The sequence below is a fragment of the Ursus maritimus genome, unplaced genomic scaffold (assembly GCF_017311325.1).
Source record: "Ursus maritimus isolate PB19 unplaced genomic scaffold, ASM1731132v1 scaffold_7, whole genome shotgun sequence".
NCBI lineage: Eukaryota > Metazoa > Chordata > Mammalia > Carnivora > Ursidae > Ursus > Ursus maritimus.
The window spans coordinates 31,435,404-31,453,824 of record NW_024426885.1 but is presented as its reverse complement, the minus strand read 5'-3'; the positions used below and the strand labels follow the sequence as shown (position 1 = coordinate 31,453,824).

The 18,421-nt window shown below is 38.3% G+C and overlaps 1 protein-coding gene across 1 annotated transcript in view; it reads left to right on the top strand.

The window, feature by feature from the left end:
• Positions 1-18,421, top strand: part of CC2D2B (coiled-coil and C2 domain containing 2B) — a 97,005-nt gene that overhangs the window by 38,614 nt on the left and 39,970 nt on the right. The window contains exons 17-21 of the mRNA XM_040624803.1: positions 1,683-1,821; positions 2,950-3,153; positions 16,495-16,587; positions 16,770-16,861; positions 18,136-18,306. Of these exons, the coding sequence (XP_040480737.1) occupies positions 1,683-1,821; positions 2,950-3,153; positions 16,495-16,587; positions 16,770-16,861; positions 18,136-18,306 (699 nt within the window). The remainder of the gene's footprint in view (positions 1-1,682; positions 1,822-2,949; positions 3,154-16,494; positions 16,588-16,769; positions 16,862-18,135; positions 18,307-18,421) is intronic.

The following is an 18,421-nucleotide window of genomic DNA, read 5'->3' as shown; positions in this document are numbered from 1 at the left end:
TGACCCTTTGAAGCTATAATTGCATAATCTGGGATTTATCATTCCTGTTTAAAAGTCTACCATGTTGGTATTTTGTAGACAGTCTGTCTTTCCTCCCCAGTAACTTTACCTTTTTTTTTTTTTTTCTTAATTCATAGAGACAGAAAGCCAATGGTTGGGGGTAGGGAGGAATGGGGAGTTGTTGTTTAACAGAGTTTCTGTTTGGAATGATAAAAATTCTGGAAATAGGTAGTGACGGTGGTTGTACAATATTGTGAGTATACTTAATGCCACTGAATTGTATTCCTTGCTTGGCATTTGGTTGTGGAGAAAGGAGTACAGGTGACAGAGGGATTTTGCCATAGCCCACAGCTGAACACCTATAGGGCCTGGCTGGAGGAATCATTGTAGCAAAAGCAGGAGATGTTCTGAGGTCTTTATTACCCTCCCTGAGGCAGAAATCATGGGAGTACATTGAAATCCAGTTACAACTCCTTTTTTATTTTAAGGCTATAACTGGGTAAGTTTCTCTCCCTAATCTATTAATTAACATGTAAGCTTTGCCTCAGGCTTTGTGACCTGGGCTAAGACTCTTCCTATGAGAAGGGAAATTTTTTACATGATGGTGTCAGGGTATCAGGCTTTAGAGCTCTCTTGTGACAAAGAGATCGAAACAGTTCAAATATAAGGACAGAAGTAAGAATTAAAGAAAGGAATACTACTCATACTTCATCTATTTGTAATTTTGCTTATATCCCGTCATACCAGGCATTGGCTTTGTTTGCAACAGCTTCCCAAGATTCATGATAGAAATATGAGTATGTGCTAATGGAAAGTAGACAGTGTAAGATAGTGTCCACGTTTGGGTTAAGACATTATTGAGTCAGAACTGTATTTCTGGACTCCCAGCTTATGGACTGGAATGTTTCTTGAATTACTTTATTGAAAGGATCTTAGAGATTTTCTAGTCCAAGTCCCTCTACACACGATGAGGCAAATTATCTATGAAGAGAGAGACTAAATAACTGGGATAATTGATGGCTCTAAAGAAATCCTTACTGTTTAGGATTGAATTTCTTCTCCACTTAGCCTATAGCTGAGGTCATCAAAGATGAATTATGAGTCTAGACTCTTACAGCTCTCCAACTTCTCAAGATGGCCTCATATGACCAAAGATACTCTTCTAGCAGAATACTTCCAGTTAATTGTATTACTCTGTATTATGTTTCAACTGTATAGATGGAGCTTAAAGATTCTTTTTATATTGTGGACTTTATTAATTTTGCTAAAACTAACATCTTGATTAAATTGCAATATTGTACATCCCGTGGAAAGGAAATATTTAACAAGTTACTATCCTCAGGGTTTACAAAGGACATTCAGTGAGCACTATTTGCTTCAGCATCTACTATATTTTAGCTACTACACCAGGTAGAGATGGCAAAGATGGATATTTACAGACTTTACCCTTAAGAAGCTTACTGTCTCTTAGGGAGGGAGTAGACATTTATCAAAACGCTAGGATACAAATTAGAATGTGAGAACCAAAAGAGATATCACATCTAAATCTGTTTTATCTTTAAATGCAGGGGATGAATAGGTTTTATCTTTAACTACCTGGAATGGGTAGGTTTTACTCCGTATAACAGGGGTATAACTTGCATGTTGTATGCAAATCAACAAGATATTTTTCTCTATGTTAGTGTGTTAAGGAATGTAGATGCAAGAGGGGTTCCTGGAATTCCGTGGCTCATTAATGCACAGAAGCTTTCTGAGTGGGCGAATGAAGTAAAAATTGATCCAAATAATCCAGAATATTCTGATTTAATGGAATTTATTATGGTAAGTTTTAGCAATTATCAATACTGTATATTCTATTTCCTAAGCTCTACCCCCTTATACTTCATAGTTTGCTGTATATTTTTCTAGGTACCAGGAGGCATATAAAGATAAATCTGAAGACAGATATGATTTTCAACCAGTTTTACAGTATTGTAAAGGCAATTAGAAATTCAGCAACTGAAATAATTGCTACTTTAGGCCTGATAGTTGGTACTCTGCTGTTAATTAGCAGCCTGCAGTCCATCCTATAGGCTAACCTTCAGGCTGGCATCCTTGTACAACTACTGAGTGCCCATGGTATTATAGATGCTAGGGATATAAAGATGATTTATAGACACATTCCTTCCCTCAAAGACTCCATTATCTGTTCACTTCTCCAATTGTTTCTTATAACCAACTGAACTGCTCTGTGCGCCTCAAACATGCATTCTTCATACCTTTATTCATGTCATTCCCTCTGCCCAGAAGGGCACCCTAGGTGACTATCTTACCTACCATGCAAGTCTGATAAAGGTTTCCCTGATAACCGCAGTTAGATATAGGCCCTTCCTTCCATTCCCTCCTGTTAACTTTTTTTTTCTTTTTATAATTTCTGTGACTCTGATATCATTCTGCCTTTTACTGTAGTATTCATTCTCTGTTTTATCTTTCCTTGTAGAACTACAGCGAAGTTTGGTAGCTAGCACTCTTCTTTGCATGGACCACGTACGCACATTTGCATTTACTGAATAAAACAATGCATAGATTATTGAAGTTAAGCTTCCCTAGATCAGAGCTTCCCAATTAATGTGCTCTATTGGTTACAGGTATACAGAAATATTGATCCTTTCTCAACATTTACGGCAAACAGATATGAATAGTCTCATCTTTTAACCCAGTGTGCAATACAAATATTTTCATTTTTCATTTCAGTCATGACCAGGAAAAGATTGGAAAGCCATGTAGGCTGGATTCTATTTTTTCTTTTTTCTTTTTTTTCAGATTCTATCTCTGTATAGATTCATTGCTCCATTTCCTACATATATGGCAACTCTAACATCTCACAGTTGAGGGGAAAATGTTTTGAAATAATTCTAAAATTGTAAAAAATTAATATATTAAATAAAGACTATTATTTATGTTTTATAGTACATGAAACATAAAGGACAGGATATTCCAAAATATTTTCGTCTTGAACAGTTGCAAGATGAATTTAACTTTGTTTCTGAAGAAGAAATGAAAAAGAGTAAACGTTTCCAGCTATTGCAACTTAGAAATGCAGGTCAATTAGACATTCTCCTTCTGCAGCAAATACCCCTTTACGACAAGGATATTCCTGATTTAGTCTTCCAGGTATGTGGTTTCTATTTGAATATTGCTTATTGTATGATAAATTAATATTTTTGCTGCTTTAAGTCTATTTTAATTTTTTTAACTAATAAGTTTATATTAAAAACCTATTTTTGAAAAATAGGTTATAATAGACTTATTAATTTAACTATGGTTATTATCAATAAGAAAAAAATGTAAATATAAATATAAACTCTTTGATATTTGTCTTCATTTTATTCTGGACTGAAAGTAAATTGCAATAAGTCACTTAATATTAAATAAAAGTTGTTTTAAAAAATAGTGTGTGTTTTTGTTGTTGCCACACAGGCATCCTTTAGCTTGTATACCCTAGTTTAGAGGATACACAAACAAAACTATACAGGACTCATTACATTTAAAACTCAAGGACAGTTCTGAACCAAATAGACTGTCTGGAGACTCTTTTGGTGTGGCTCAGAGGTGAAAGGGGAAATGCAAATTAATGATTTTTCAATGACAATGTCCTAGCACCACCAGTTAGCACATTTGACTATTATAGTCATATAACGACAGGATTTGCAGATAATTCATGACTTTCACAAACATGGGTTAGTATAACTACATGGAATCACAAACTGACTAACTGGTATTCGGCTTCAGAAAGCATTTACCAACTTTTAGTTATGGTCAATCTCCTGTTTTGAGACCTTAGGAACTTCAGTTAGCAAACTACAGAGGGAAGACATGAGAATATCTTAGAATAGCTAGAAAGTTACTCGGTTTCCTCCTGCTGCTTATCTCAATGATTGAATTCAATTCTACAGTTCCATAAACTGTGACAGGCAGAGACGAGGCTCAGCATATTGGGAATATAACATCATAAAAGAGGAATAGTTTCTACTCTTGAAACTAGGAGCTTTCCTTATTCAAACTATTCAGAGAACAGAAAAGGAGGGGAAGTAATCCTGCTCATTTTCTGAATCTGATATAACTTTCATACCCAAATTGGGCAAGGAGAGCAGAAAATGATCATTTTAGATCATTTTACTTATGAGCATAGTTGTAAAATTACTAATAAAAATTCAACAAATTGAAAAACAATGTATTGTATATAAATATATAATTACACTTTATGATCTAAGAGGGTTTGTTTTCACATAACAAAGCTAATTTAATTAGGGAATCTATTAATATAATTTACCACATTAACAAAATTAAGGAAGGAAAAATATGCTCCTTTTAATAAATGCCCAAAAGGCATTTAATAGAATCAGTGCTCATTCATAATGAAAGCTCTTAGTATACTAGAATTAAAAGGAAATTTCTTCTTTTTTTAGTTTTTATTTTAATTCCAGTTAGTTAACACACAGTGTTATATTAGTTTCAGATGTACGATGTAGTGATTCAACAGTTCCATACAATACCTGGCTCTCATAATGACAAGTGCACTGTTAATCTCTATCACCTATTTCACCCATCCCTCTACACGCCTCTCTTCTGGTAATCATCAGTTCTCTATAGTTAAGAGTCTGTTTCTTGGTTTGTCTCTTTCTCTCTTTTTTTCTCCTTCGCTTGTTTGTTTTGTTTCTTAAATTCCACATATGAGTGAAGTCATATGGCATTTGTCTTTCTCTGACTGACTTATTTCACTTAGCATTATACTCTCTAGCTCTATCCATGTTGTTGCAAATGGCAAGATTTCATTTTATGGCTGAGTAATTTTTCATTATATACATATATCCCATCTTTATCCATTCATCAATCAATGGGTACTTGGGTTGCTTCCATATCTTGGCTATTATAAATAATGCTGCTACAAACATAGGGGTGTATGTATCCTAGTAGTGCAATTGCTAGATCATAGGGTAGTCCTATTTTTGACTTTTTGAGGAACCTCCATACTGTTTTCCAGAGTGGCTGCACCAGTTTGCATTCCTGCCAACTGTGCAAGAGGGTTCCCCTCTCTCCACATCCTTGCCAACACCTGTTGTTTCTTGTGCTGTTGATGTTAGCCGTTCTGACAGGTGTGAGGTGATACCTCATTCTAATTTTGGTTTGTATTTCCCTGAAGATAAGTGATGATAAGCATCTTTTCATGTGTCTGTTGGCCATCTGTATGTCTTCTTTGGAGAAATGTCTGTTCACGTCTTCTGCCCATTTTTTCATTGGATTGGGGGGGGTGTTGAGTTTTATAAGTTCTTTATATATTTTGGATACGAACCCTTTATTGGATACGTCATTTACAAATAACTTCTCCCATTCCTTAGGTTACCTTTTAGTTTTGTTGTTTCCTAAGAAGAGAACTTCTTTAAACTGATTAAGAATGTTACAACATTTTGGGTTTTTCTGCTGATGTGAACTGCATTGAAGGAAGTGCTTCTTCTAAATTATGAAATTGAGAGGGTGGGAGGAGAGACAAGAAGGCATGACCTACATATCCACTGGATGATTACAATGAGTTTCAGATATAATTAGCTAGTAATGCAGAAACATACGGAAAGCAGAGCAGAACACAGGTCAGGACAGCTGCAACAAATTTTGATGCTGGTTTTTCCTGGACTTTGGTATCCTAATGGGGAGTAAGCTTCTTGTGACATGTCCACACAGAGTAGGGTTTTGCCAGAGTTAACAAAACAAAATGAAACAAAAAAAGCAGTTAAACAAAAAACCCCTTTGCACAATAGGCAAGGTTTACCCAACTACTCCAAGAGAATTAATACTTACATGGTAAATGCACTTCCATTTAAGGGAATGTTTACAAACATTGGCCTCCTCTGGTTCTTGATCCATATTTTCCTTCAAGAAAAGAAATAGAGCCAGTACCCAGGTGTCCCTGAACAATTCTCTGTCTCCAGCTTTTCAGCATTCTGGAAAATCTATTCCTTATAATCTGCCCCTTGACTGTGATTCAATACCGTATTAATTGTATGGCTCTGAAACTGAGTTGGTATGGATCATGATCAGAAATCCATTTCCTCATAGGCTCCTATGCAAACATTATACTTAGGGGATAGACATCAATTTTCCCTTAATCTGAACAATGTAAGGATGCCCACTATCATCTCTACCAGGAAGAGCCAATGCATTAAGACAGAAAGAAGGAAATTAGAATTAGAAAAGACAAACTGCCCTTGTTGCAGAAAATACAGTTGTCTACATGGAAAACATAAGAGAAACTACAGCAAACTGTCACAACTAGTAAATCTGTTGAATATAATATTCATATTTAAAATGACTAATTCTTTATTGCAAAAGGAACATTGTACCTCTACAACAGAGATATCTAGCTGTCACCATCTTGGCTCAGTGATCCAGCTTAATCTTACTAATAGTGGTAGGTAGAATAATGGCCCCCTCTTTAGATGTCCACTCTCTAATCCCCAGAACCTGTGAATATGTTATGTTACATTGTTTAAAATAGGGAGATTATCCTGGTTTATCTGGGTGGGACCTAATCTAATTACACGAGCCTTCAAAAGCAGAGAAATTTTTCCAGTTGGGAGCAAAAGCTGCAGAAAGAGAAATCAGATTTGTCATGAGAAGGACTCAACCAGTAGTTGCTGGCTCTGAGACTTAAAGGAACATCTGCAAAGACTGGAGAGAGGTCCCTGGAAGCTAAGAGTGGGCCCTAGCTGATGGCAGCAAGGGAAGGAGACCTCAGTCACACAGCTGCAGGGTACTGGATTCTGCCAACAACATCAATGAGCTTGGAAACAGATCCTTCCCACACCTTTCTGTTAAGAACCCAGCTGGCCTACACTTTGACATCAACCTTGTGAAACCTGGAGCAGAGAAACCAGCTGGGGCAACCAGAACTTCTCACCTACAGAACTGTGAGATACTGAATTTGTGTTTTTTGAAGTGACTTAATTTGTGATAATTTGTTACAGCAGCAAAAGAAAACTAATACAATAATAAAATACAGCCAGACATTATTGCCCCTTATATGATACAGTATGAAATATACAACATTATGTATGAGATATCCTTGCCACAAATGTGTACTCTGAATCAAATTAAGACTTTAATTTGTTTATAAGCATGAGGAATAGAGAAACAAGTTAAATGGCACTACAAGGAAAAAATCAAATTTGGAATGTGGGACAACTGGCTTGCTAGTACAACTGTTTTAATCTCTTTAAAAAGCCAGTTTTTAAAAAGGCAGAGTATTCTAGATTAAGAGACTAAAGGGACAACCAAAGACAACACATGATCCTTAATTAGATCCAGGTTTTGAGAGGAAAAAAACAGCGACTGGTGAAATTTGGCTATGGGTTGAATATTAGATAATATTAAGAAATTGTTTATTTTGTTGTTTGTGATTATGGCATCATGGCTGTATAGAAGTGTGTCCTTAGTTTTCTGAAGATTCATGCTGTAGTATTTATTAAGGAATGTGGAAGCATGGTGTCTGTAATATACTCCAAGATATTTTAGCCAAAAAAATAAAAATAATAAAAGAGACAAATTAAGCAGATGTGGCAAAGTACACAGTTAACCCTTTAACAGTGTGGGGGTTGGGAGCACCAAACCCTGAGCAGTTGAAAGTCCATGTGTAACTTTCTACTCCCCCAAAACTGAAATATCAGGTTGATCAGAACCTGATAGGAGAAAGTGTTAACACATTTTTTTATATGACATGTATTATATACTGTATTCTTACAATAAAGTAAACTAGAGAAAAGAAAATATTATTAAGAAAATCATAAGGAAGAAATAATACATTTTCAGTACCATATGCAAAAAGTCTGCATCCAGGTGTACCTGCACAGTTCAAATCCATGTTTTCAAGGGTCAACTATAATTACTTAAGAGGATGGGTATATGGATTATAACATTCTTGCTAATTTTTTTTTGTTTTGAAAGATTTGAGGAAAAATTAAAGACAAAATAAATAGCATTCTGTATACCAGTAAAAGCCCACTAAACTTGTAACTTAATGAAGATACCCCTTGCAATGACAATTAAAACTCTAAGATACATAGGAATATATTTAACAAAAAGTGCAAGGACTTAATGGAGAAAATTATAAAACATTTTGAATGATGTAAAAAAAAAAATCTGAGTAAATGTTCACTGATAGGAAATTGTAAGGTGCCAGCATTGTAGGATGCCAGTTCTCCCCAAATTATTTTGTAAATGTAGTAATGCAATTCCAAACCAGTGAAATAGAACAGAGGGCCTCAAAACAGACTTATTATTCATATGTGGAAACTTTATATTTGATAGGTATCGTCACAAATCAGATCTAAAAGAATGGACTTTCGGGGCACCTGGGTGGCTCAGTGGGTTAAGCGGCTGCCTTTGGCTCAGGTCATGATCTTGGGGTCCTGGGATTGAGCCCCGTGTCAGGCTCTCTGCTCAGCAGGAAGTCTGCTTCTCTCTTTCCCTCCGCACCCCCCCACCCCCTCACCTTCCGCTCATGCTCACGCTCGCTCTCTCTATCTCTCTCAAATGAATAAATAAAAAATCTTCCAAAAGGGACACCTGGTGGCTCACTTGGTTAAGAGTCTACCTTCAGCTCAGGTCATGATCTCAAGGTCCCGGGATCAAGTCCTGCATGGGGCTCCCTGCTCAGTGGGGAGCCTGCTTCTCCCTCTGCCTGCTTGTCCCCCTGCTTGTGTTTGCTCTCTCTGTCTCTCTCTGACAAATAAATAAATACAATCTTTAAATTAAAAAAAAATCTTAAGAAAAAGAATGGACTATCTGTTAAGTGGTTCTGGTCATCTGTTTAGAAAGAAATAGAAGATTCAGACCTCACAAAAGGAATAAATACCTTGTGTAAGGAAGACTACATGTGAATTATGTTAATTACGCTGGAATTAAAATAAAAAACTTAAGAAAAGGATTACATGTGAAAAGCAAAACTTAAATGGTATCTTAATCTTGGGGTGAGAAAGTATTTCTTAAAACACAAAAAGTATAAATAAAAAAATTAATAAATTTGATATTAAAATTAAAACCCTACAGATTAAGACAGTGTATTTGTGACACATATAATAAAAAATTAGTATCTAGATATTATAATATTTAAGTTGCTCTTATAAATTAATACTTTAAAGAGTAAAGTGATATGAAATATTAATATGTCTTTAAGTAAAAGTTGTTACTTGCCAACAGAATTAAATTCAAGATTTCTTGCAGATAATTGGAAGAACAAATAAATTACTTTTAGATAAAAGAATGTTCATTGTAACAGGGCTGGAAGTTCGAAAGTATCTACTTCATTATTTTTGTGTAGTCTTTAATGTTTTTTTTTTTTTTTAATGATTTTTTATTATATTATGTTAGTCACCATACAGTACATCCCCGGTTTCCGATGTAAGGCTCGATGATTCATTAGTTGTGTATAACACCCAGTGCACCATGCAATACGTGCCCTCCTTACTACCCATCACCGGTCTATCCCATTCCCCCACCCCCCTCCCCTCTGAAGTCCTCAGTTTGTTTCTCAGAGTCCATAGTCTCTCATGCTTCATTCCCCCTTCTGATTACCCCCCCTGAGAAGTGGGATTTAGATAAGCAGAGAAGAGGAAATCCTTGGGTTCTGATACAAGGAAAGCTGCAGAAATGAGAAAACGCAGGGCTAAGTGATGACTTATTGCTAGATAGTCATTACCCAGGTCATTAGCAACACTGAATGCCAGGCACGAAAGTTGGACCATTGCTATTCAGGCCCGTGCTTCTTCCATTGTATATGGACCACAACTTCTTAATCCAATCATCTGTTGAAGGGCATCTCGGCTCCTTCCACGATTTAGCTATTGTGGACAATGCTGCTATGAACATTGGGGTGCATATGGCCCTTCTCTTCACTACATCTGTATCTTTGGGGTAAATACCCAGTAGTGCAATGGCTGGATCATAGGGTAGCTCAATTTTTAACTTTTTAAGGGACCTCCACACTGTTTTCCAGAGTGGCTGTACCAACTTGCATTCCCACCAACAATGTAGGAGGGATCCCCTTTCTCCACATCCTCTCCAACAATTGTTGTTTCTTGCCTTGTCTATTTTTGCCATTCTAACTGGCGTAAGGTGGTATCTCAGTGTGGTTTTGATTTGAATTTCCTTGATGGCTAATGATTTTGAACATTTTTTCATGTGTCTGTTAGCCATTTGTATGTCTTCATTGGAAAAGTGTCTGTTCATATCTTCTGCCCATTTTTTGATTTGTTTATTTGTTTCTCGTGTATTGAGTTTGAGAAGTTCTTTGTAGATCTTGGATACCAGTCCTTTATCTGTAGTGTCATTTGCAAATATATTCTCCCATTCCGTGGGCTGCCTCTTAGTTTTTCTGACTGTTTCCTTGGCTGTGCAGAAACTTTTAATCTTGATGAAGTCCCATAAATTCATTTTATCTTTTGTTTCTCTTGCCTTTGGGGATGTGTCATGAAAAAGGTTGCTTTGGCCGATGTCGTAGAGGTTGCTGCCTATGTTCTCCTCTAGAATTTTGATGGATTCCTGTCTCACATCGAGGTCTTTCATCCATTTGGAGTTTATTTTTGTGTATGGTGTGAGATAGTGGTCAAGTTTCATTCTCTTGCATGTAGCTGTCCAATTTTCCCAGCACCATTTATTGAAGAGACTGTCTTTTTCCCACCGGATGTTTTTTCCTGCTTTATCAAATATTAGTTGCCCAAAGAGCCGAGGGTCCATTTCTGGGCTCTCTATTCTGTTCCATTGGTCTATGTGTCTGTTTTTGTGCCAGTACCATGCTGTCTTTGTGATCACAGCTTTGTAGTACAGCTCGAAATCCGGCATTGTGATGCCCCCAGCTTTGTTTTTCCTTTTCAACAGTTCCTTGGAGATTCGGGGCCTTTTCTGTTTCCATACAAATTTAAGGACTGTTTGTTCCAGTTCTTTGAAAAATGTCCTTGGTATTTTGATCGGGATAGCATTGAAAGTGTAGATTGCTCTGGGTAGCATGGACATTTTAACTATGTTAATTCTTCCGATTCATGAGCATGGAATATCTTTCCATCTTTTTATGTCTTCCTCAATGTCTTTCAAGAGTGATTTATAGTTTCTAGAATATAGGTCCTTTACGTCTCTGGTTAAGTTAATTCCAAGGTAACGTATGGTTTTTGGTGCTATTGTAAATGGGATGGATTCCCTAATTTCTCTTTCTTCGGTCTCGTTATTCGTGTATAGAAATGCAACTGATTTCTGAGCATTTATTTTGTATCCTGCCACGTTACTGAATTGCTCTATAACTTCTAATAGTTTGGGAGTGGCTTCTTTTGGGTTTTCCATATAGAGTATCATGTCATCTGCAAAGAGAGACATTTTGACTTCTTCTTTGCCAATTTGAATACCTTTGATCCCTTTTTGTCGTCTGATTGCTGTTGCAAGGACTTCTAGTACTATGTTGAATAATAGTGGCGAGAGTGGGCATCCTTGTCGTGTTCCTGATCTTAAGGGAAAGGCTTCCAGCTTTTCCCCATTGAGAATAATATTTGCAGTAGGCTTTTCATAGATGGCTTTTATGAGATTGAGAAATGTACCTTCTATTCCTACACTCTGAAGGGTTTTAATCAGGAAAGGATGCTGTATTTTGTCAAATGCTTTTTCGGCATCGATTGAGAGGATCATATGGTTCCTGAGTCTTTTCTTGTTGATATGATGTATCACGCTGATTGATTTGCGAATATTGAACCACGCTTGCATCCCAGGTATGAATCCCACTTGATCGTGATGGATAATCCTTTTAATGTACTGTTGGATTCTATTAGCAAGTATCTTGTTGAGGATTTTGGCGTCCATATTCATTAGGGAAATCGGTCTGTAATTCTCCTTTTTGAGGGGGTCTTTGCCTGGTTTGGGGATCAAGGTAATATTGGCCTCATAGAATGAGTTTGGTAGCTTTCCTTCTGTTTCTATTTTTTGAAATAGCTTTAGGAGAATAGGTATTATTTCTTCTTTGAATGTTTGGTAGAATTCCCCAGGAAAACCGTCCGGGCCTGGAGTTTTGTTATTTGGAAGGTTGTTTATCACTGACTCAATTTCTTCATAATTAATTGGCCTGTTTAAGGAATCAATTTCTTCCGGTTTCAATCTTGGTAGTTTATAGGTTTCCAGGAAGGATTCCATCTCTTCCAGATTGCTTAGTTTATTGGCATATAGCTGTTGATAAAAATTTCTAATAATCCTTCCAATTTCAATGGTGTTCGTCGTGACCTCTCCTTTTTCATTCATAATTTTAATAATCTGGGTCCTTTCTCTTTTCTTTTGGATAAGTCTTGCCAGTGGTCTGTCAATTTTATTGATTCTCTCAAAGAACCAGCTTCTAGTCCTGTTGATCTGCTCTACTGTACTTCTGGTTTCTGCTTGATTGATTTCAGCTCTAATTTTGGTCAACTGCTTCCTCGTGCGTGGATTAGGCCTGTCCCTCTGTTGCTGTTCCAGCTTCTTGAGGTGAGAATATAAAAACTGCATTTTAGATTTTTCTATTCTTTTGAGTGAGGCTTGGATGGCTATGTATTTCCCCCTTAGGACTGCCTTTGCAGTATCCCATAGGTTTTGGACTGTTGTATTTTCATTCTCATTGGTCTCCATAAATTGTTTAATTTGATTTTTGATTTCCTGGTTTATCGAGTCATTCCTGAGCAGGATGGTTCTTAGTCTCCAAGTGTTTGAGTTTCTTCCAAATTTTTCCTTGTGGTTGAGTTCCAATTTCAGAGCGTTGTGGTCTGAGAATATGCAGGGGATAATTTCAATCTTTTGGTATCGGTTGAGACCTGTTTTGTGTCCCAGAACATGGTCTATTCTTGAGAATGTTCCATGGGCATTAGAATAGAATGAGTATTCTTTGGTTCTGGGGTGTAGTGTTCTATATATATCTATGAGGTCCAACTCGTCGAGTATGGCATTCAAAGCCTTTGATTCTTTGCTTAGTTTTTGCCAGGGTGTTCTGTCTATTTCTGAGAGTGGAGTGTTGAGGTCCCCTACTATTAATGTATTTTTATTTATATGTCTCTTTATTCTGGTTAAGAGTTGGCTTGTGTATCTTGCTGCTCCCCTGTTGGGGGCATATATATTTATAATTGTCATATCCACTTGTTGAATACTTCCCTTAAGAATAATATAGTGCCCTTCTGCATCTCTAACTATAGTCTGTAGTTTAAAATCCAATTTATCTGATATGAGAATTGCTACCCCAGCTTTCTTTTGAGGTCCATTTGCGTGAAAGATGGTACTCCATCCCCTTACTCTCAGTCTGAATGCATCTTTGGGTTCGAAATGAGTCTCTTGTAGACAGCAAATGGATGGGTCATTTCTTTTTATCCAATCTGCAACCCTGTGGCGTTTTATGGGATGGTTCAAACCATTTACATTAAGACTGATTACTGAGAGATATGATTTTAATGTTGCCATGTTGCCAGTAAAGTCTTTGTTTGTATTGGCTGTGACTTTCTGTTCTGTATCACTCTTGGGGCCTTTTTACTTTTATAGAACCCCCCGTAATATCTCCTGTAGGGCTGGTTTCGTGGTTACAAAATTGGTTAGTGACTGGCGATTCTGAAATGTCTTTATTTCTCCATCAATTCTGAATGACAGCCTTGCTGGATAAAGGATCCTTGGCTGCATGTTTTTCTCTGAAAGAGCTTTAAATATGCTCCCCCAACCCTTTCTCTCATTCCAGGTCTGTGTAGACAGGTCTGACGTAATTCTGATGCTTTTGCCTTGGTACGTGAGAAATTTCTTTGCCCTGGCCGCTTTCAATACTGTATCCTTGCATCTAATATTTGCGAATTGCACTATGACGTGACGTGGCGTAGGTTTGTCGTGGTTGAGCTTGGGAGGGGTCCTCTCTGCCTCTTGGACACGAATGTTTGTTTCCCTTGCTAGATTAGGGAAGTTTTCAGCTACAATTTGTTCAAATATCTCTTCTAGACCTCTGTTTTTCTCCACCCCCTCGGGGATGCCGATGATTCTAACATTGGATCGTTTCATTGAGTCAGTAATCTCCCGTAACCTACATTCGTGGGCGTGGATTTTTTTAAGACCATCTTCTATTTTCATTTTTTCCTCTATTAACCCATCCTCCAATTCACTAACCCGTTCCTCTGCTTCTGCGACCCTGGCCGTCAGAGCCTCTAGTTTTGCCTGCATTTGGCTCATAGAATTTTTAATTTCTGTCAGATTCGCTCTCATTTCTGTCCTTAGGGATTCTATATTCTCAGTAACCTTTTCGTTAATAGTTTTTTCAATTCTACTCATCATTTTGACCATCGTTACTCTGAATTCCATTTCTGATAATTTGGTTACATCCATATCCATTATTTCTGTGGCAGAGGCCACAGTCTCACTGTCTTTTCTTTGCTGGGGGGGGCTTCCCCTTCTTGTCATTCTGATGAAGAGAGGTTGCGGGGTTTCTAGAGCCCAAATTATTGACTGGGTCCCAGGCCGTGCCCCTTGTTTTATAGGGATCTTAGGGATGTGGGCTTCTTCTTTAAAGATTTTATTTATTTATTTATGTGGCAGCCAACCAGCGAGAGAGGGAACAGAAGCAGGGGAGTGGGAGAGGAAGAAGCAGGCTCCCAGCGGAGGAGCCCGATGAGGGACTCCTTTCCGGAACGCCGGGATCACGCCCTAAGCCGAAGGCAGGCGCTCAATGACTGCGCCACCCAGGCGCCCGGGTTGTGGGCTTCTTGATTTTTCAGCCTGCCTTCTGTGTTCTGGGGGAGGGGCCTGCCGCGCCAATACTCAGGCAACCCTGTTTGGGTAGAGTCTCCGTGTCCCCTGCGAGGGGGGATGGGGATGGGCACTCTCTGAGCCGGTATTTCCAGGCTTTTGTTCTCTGGCGGCTTTCCCTGGCGGTTTGCTGTGCCTCTTCTGAGAGTCAGAGCAGCAGCGGCCAAATTTCAGCCTCTGTCACGGAACAGAAGGATTGCGGCCCGTTCTCTACTAATGTTCTGGCCACTTTAACTCTGTTTCTGTTGGTGCTGCTCAACCCTGCAGCGTCCCGGGATGTGCGCCCCACACCCGGCGTCCCAGCCCTCACTTCCAGGGCCGGCGCGTCTCTGTCCTTTGTTTTTCTAATGCCGCCAGCCGCCAGCCGCCGCGCTCCGGATCTCCCGGTCTCAGTCTGGATCCAGTGGCGCACCGGGTATTCCGGTGTTCAGCGAGATGCCTGGTGGCGCGCACCGGCTCACCGGTCTCAGTCTGCTGTTCTGCGGGTGCCAGATCCCGCGAGCCCCGCTCCTCTCACCGCGTGCAGTGGCTGCCGCTTCCGGCGCCCGGCAGCGGCGGCTCCCTCCCCTTCGTTTATCTTCCGATATCTGTGCACAGTTTCATGGCTCCCCGCTTCGTACCTCAATACTCAGCGCTGGAGATGTTCATTTGTAGAGATCCAGATGCGTCTTCCTGCGTCTCAGGCTGGTTCTGTGGTTGTTTAGGCTGGTCTGGTACCTATCCAGCTCGACTCGGAGGACCGGCTGAAAACGGTGTCTCCTACTCCTCCGCCATCTTAACTCTCAGGTCCTGTGTAGTCTTTAATGTTATCCATAATGTAAAACATATTCCATGTGTATTAGGGATGTATCCTACAAATGCAAATATAACAGATGCAGATTTATTCTGAATTATATAGACGAAGCAGCCTGACAAATAACTTATACCAACTGCTTGAAGTAAAATTAGAGTTATTAACTTTTTAAAGTTAGAAGTTAATGGGGCGCCTGGGTGGCACAGCGGTTAAGCATCTGCCTTCGGCTCAGGGCGTGATCCCGGCGTTCTGGGATCGAGTCCCACATAAGGCTCCTCCGCTATGGGCCTGCTTCTTCCTCTCCCACTCCCCCTGCTTGTGTTCCCTCTCTCGCTGGCTGTCTCTATCTCTGTCAAATAAATAAATAAAATCTTAAAAAAAAAAAAAAAAAGAAATGTTAAAAAAAAAAAAAAAAGAAGTTAAGGGGCACCTGGCTGGTTCAGTTGGTAGAAGGTGTGACTCTTGGTCTTGGGATTGTGAGTTCGAGCTCCATGTTGGGTGTGGAGATTGCTTTAAAAAATCTTACAAAAAATAAAGTTAGAAGTTAAAAATTAAAGTTATTGATACTAAACTACTTCCCATATGTGATTGCCAGGTAAATGCATGCATAAAGAATACTTTGCAGTCATTTTCACATTTTTTCATAATTTTCTCAATCGTAAATTTTTTTTCTCAACATTATGCTATTTTAAAAGATGAATGGACCTCATCCTAGAAGCAAATGAAATATGGTCTAAGGCTGTTCTTAGCTAATGCCCAGTGGGAGAATCTCATGCCAGAGTGTTGGCAGTGTCTCTTACACATGAACTGAATAATATTTTATATCTTATTGCGATGTATCATACTCTGAACTCTGTTACACTGAAGAGGTAAAACTAACTTAATTCTCCGTTTAGGAATATGAAAGTCAGATAGAGAAGGATATCTCCATTTCAGATGTCAATTCTATTACTGCACAAAGGATAAATTCTGCCAATTTTCTGAAAAAGGTAACAATAACAAAATAGTATTATCAGTATGTTTGCATTTACTTTTGTGAAATCCTCCTAATCTCCCTTTACATTCTGCTTGCAAAAATTAGACTAAAAAATGGTGGCACCAGTAGCATTGTAAATACTTAATCTTCAAATATAAACTATTATTTCCTTAAATTAAATTTATTTTTTTGTAGATGAGAAGGTTGATAATGAAAAGAATTGTGAAAGTTAGCAAATTTAACTTATCGGATGTTGTGGCAGATTATGAAGAAATTGTATCTGCAAGGTACATTGTAAAATTATTATTTTTTTAAATATGAAATATAAAACTTTAAGCTAATGCCTTAAAAATTCTCAAAGTTCTTCATTTTAATATTAACTTACACGTCAGAGGATGCACTTACAAGGGATAAAGTAAAATATAGTGACTTAAAATATATTTTAAAATTGCATTTTGGACATATCTATATGCTATGTATTTTCAGTTGCATAGTACTAGTTTTCAACCCTCTCCTTATTGATAGTTTTTAGGTCAAGAAAGAAAAAGAAAAGAAATACCTTTGTCCCAAATTAGTTTTGCCCTAAGATTTTCCTGTTCTGGAACCGCTACTGGAAAAGTCATTGCTGGCAGCACCACATACCAAGCCTATTATCTCCCCCTTTCAAAACGGAATCCTCAGCCATACGTGGTGCTACAACCCACAGGCAGCAGTTGGGAGAGCTTTTGGCTCAACTCAATTCTCACACTGTTCTCTCTGAAAGTTGGGGGTAGGACCAGAAATAGAGATGCCATGTTTCTGGGAATCCTCCCCGGGGCCACTTGCAGATTCCTAGTGTTACCAATATGGTTTTAATTGGTTTGGATGTTGAAATCTATTGTATTTTATTTTCAGTTTTTTGGGGGAAAATGAGTGTGATCATAAAGCTATAATTCCATGGATTTGGTTGGCAGCTTGTGTAACTAACTCCTGTTACAGAGCCTGTAGAAAAGTTGAGTATCTAATCACCTTCAGGAGAGTGATTCCTGAAAAATGAATAATATTCTGAAAGAACATCATGTTTTTGTGGAATTACGTCTCCATGCCCTTGTCTCTTCTTGGACCATGTACCCAAAGAGCATGGAGCAATCACATCTTCTCACAATATGAGAGTGAGCACAGCATCTCTTCTGTGCTCAGAGAAAGCTTCTTTCCTTGGGTTTAAGACAACTCTGTCTCCCCTCAACAATGAAGAGAGTATGGTTCAGAATAATGGCCTTATTTATAATAATTCACTTTAAAAATTGATGTCTTTTAGGGGCACCTGGGTAGCGCAGTCGTTAAAGCGTCTGCCTTCGGCTCAGGGCGTGATCCTGGCGTTTCAGGATCGAGTCCCACGTCAGGCTCTTCCGCTGGGAGCCTGCTTCTCCCTCTCCCACTCCCCCTGCTGTGTTCCCTCTCTCGCTGGCTGTCTCTCTGTCACATAAATACATAAAAAAAAAAATCTAAAAAAAAAAAATTGATGTCTTTTAAAACAAAGTTATCTTGTGCATATGCAGCTTATCGCTTTTTTACTCTTTAGCCAGTTGACACATGCAGTTTGTAAGCTTGTTGAACGACGAAGAAAGTTAAAGCCTCAGAGGAAAGAGAGGAAAAAGGTGGCAGCACAGACTATCTGTGATGGAGATATTAAGATTCTTGTCAGAATACTGCGGGCTTATAATATTCCTACCAGGAATACAACAGTTAATAGGTAAGGTAGTGTGCACCAATTTTTACAGTTGCAAAAGCGCTTTTTTTTAATTTTAATTTTTTTTTTGCAAAAGCTCTATCTTAAATATAAATTTCCATGCTGTCCTATGTGTGAA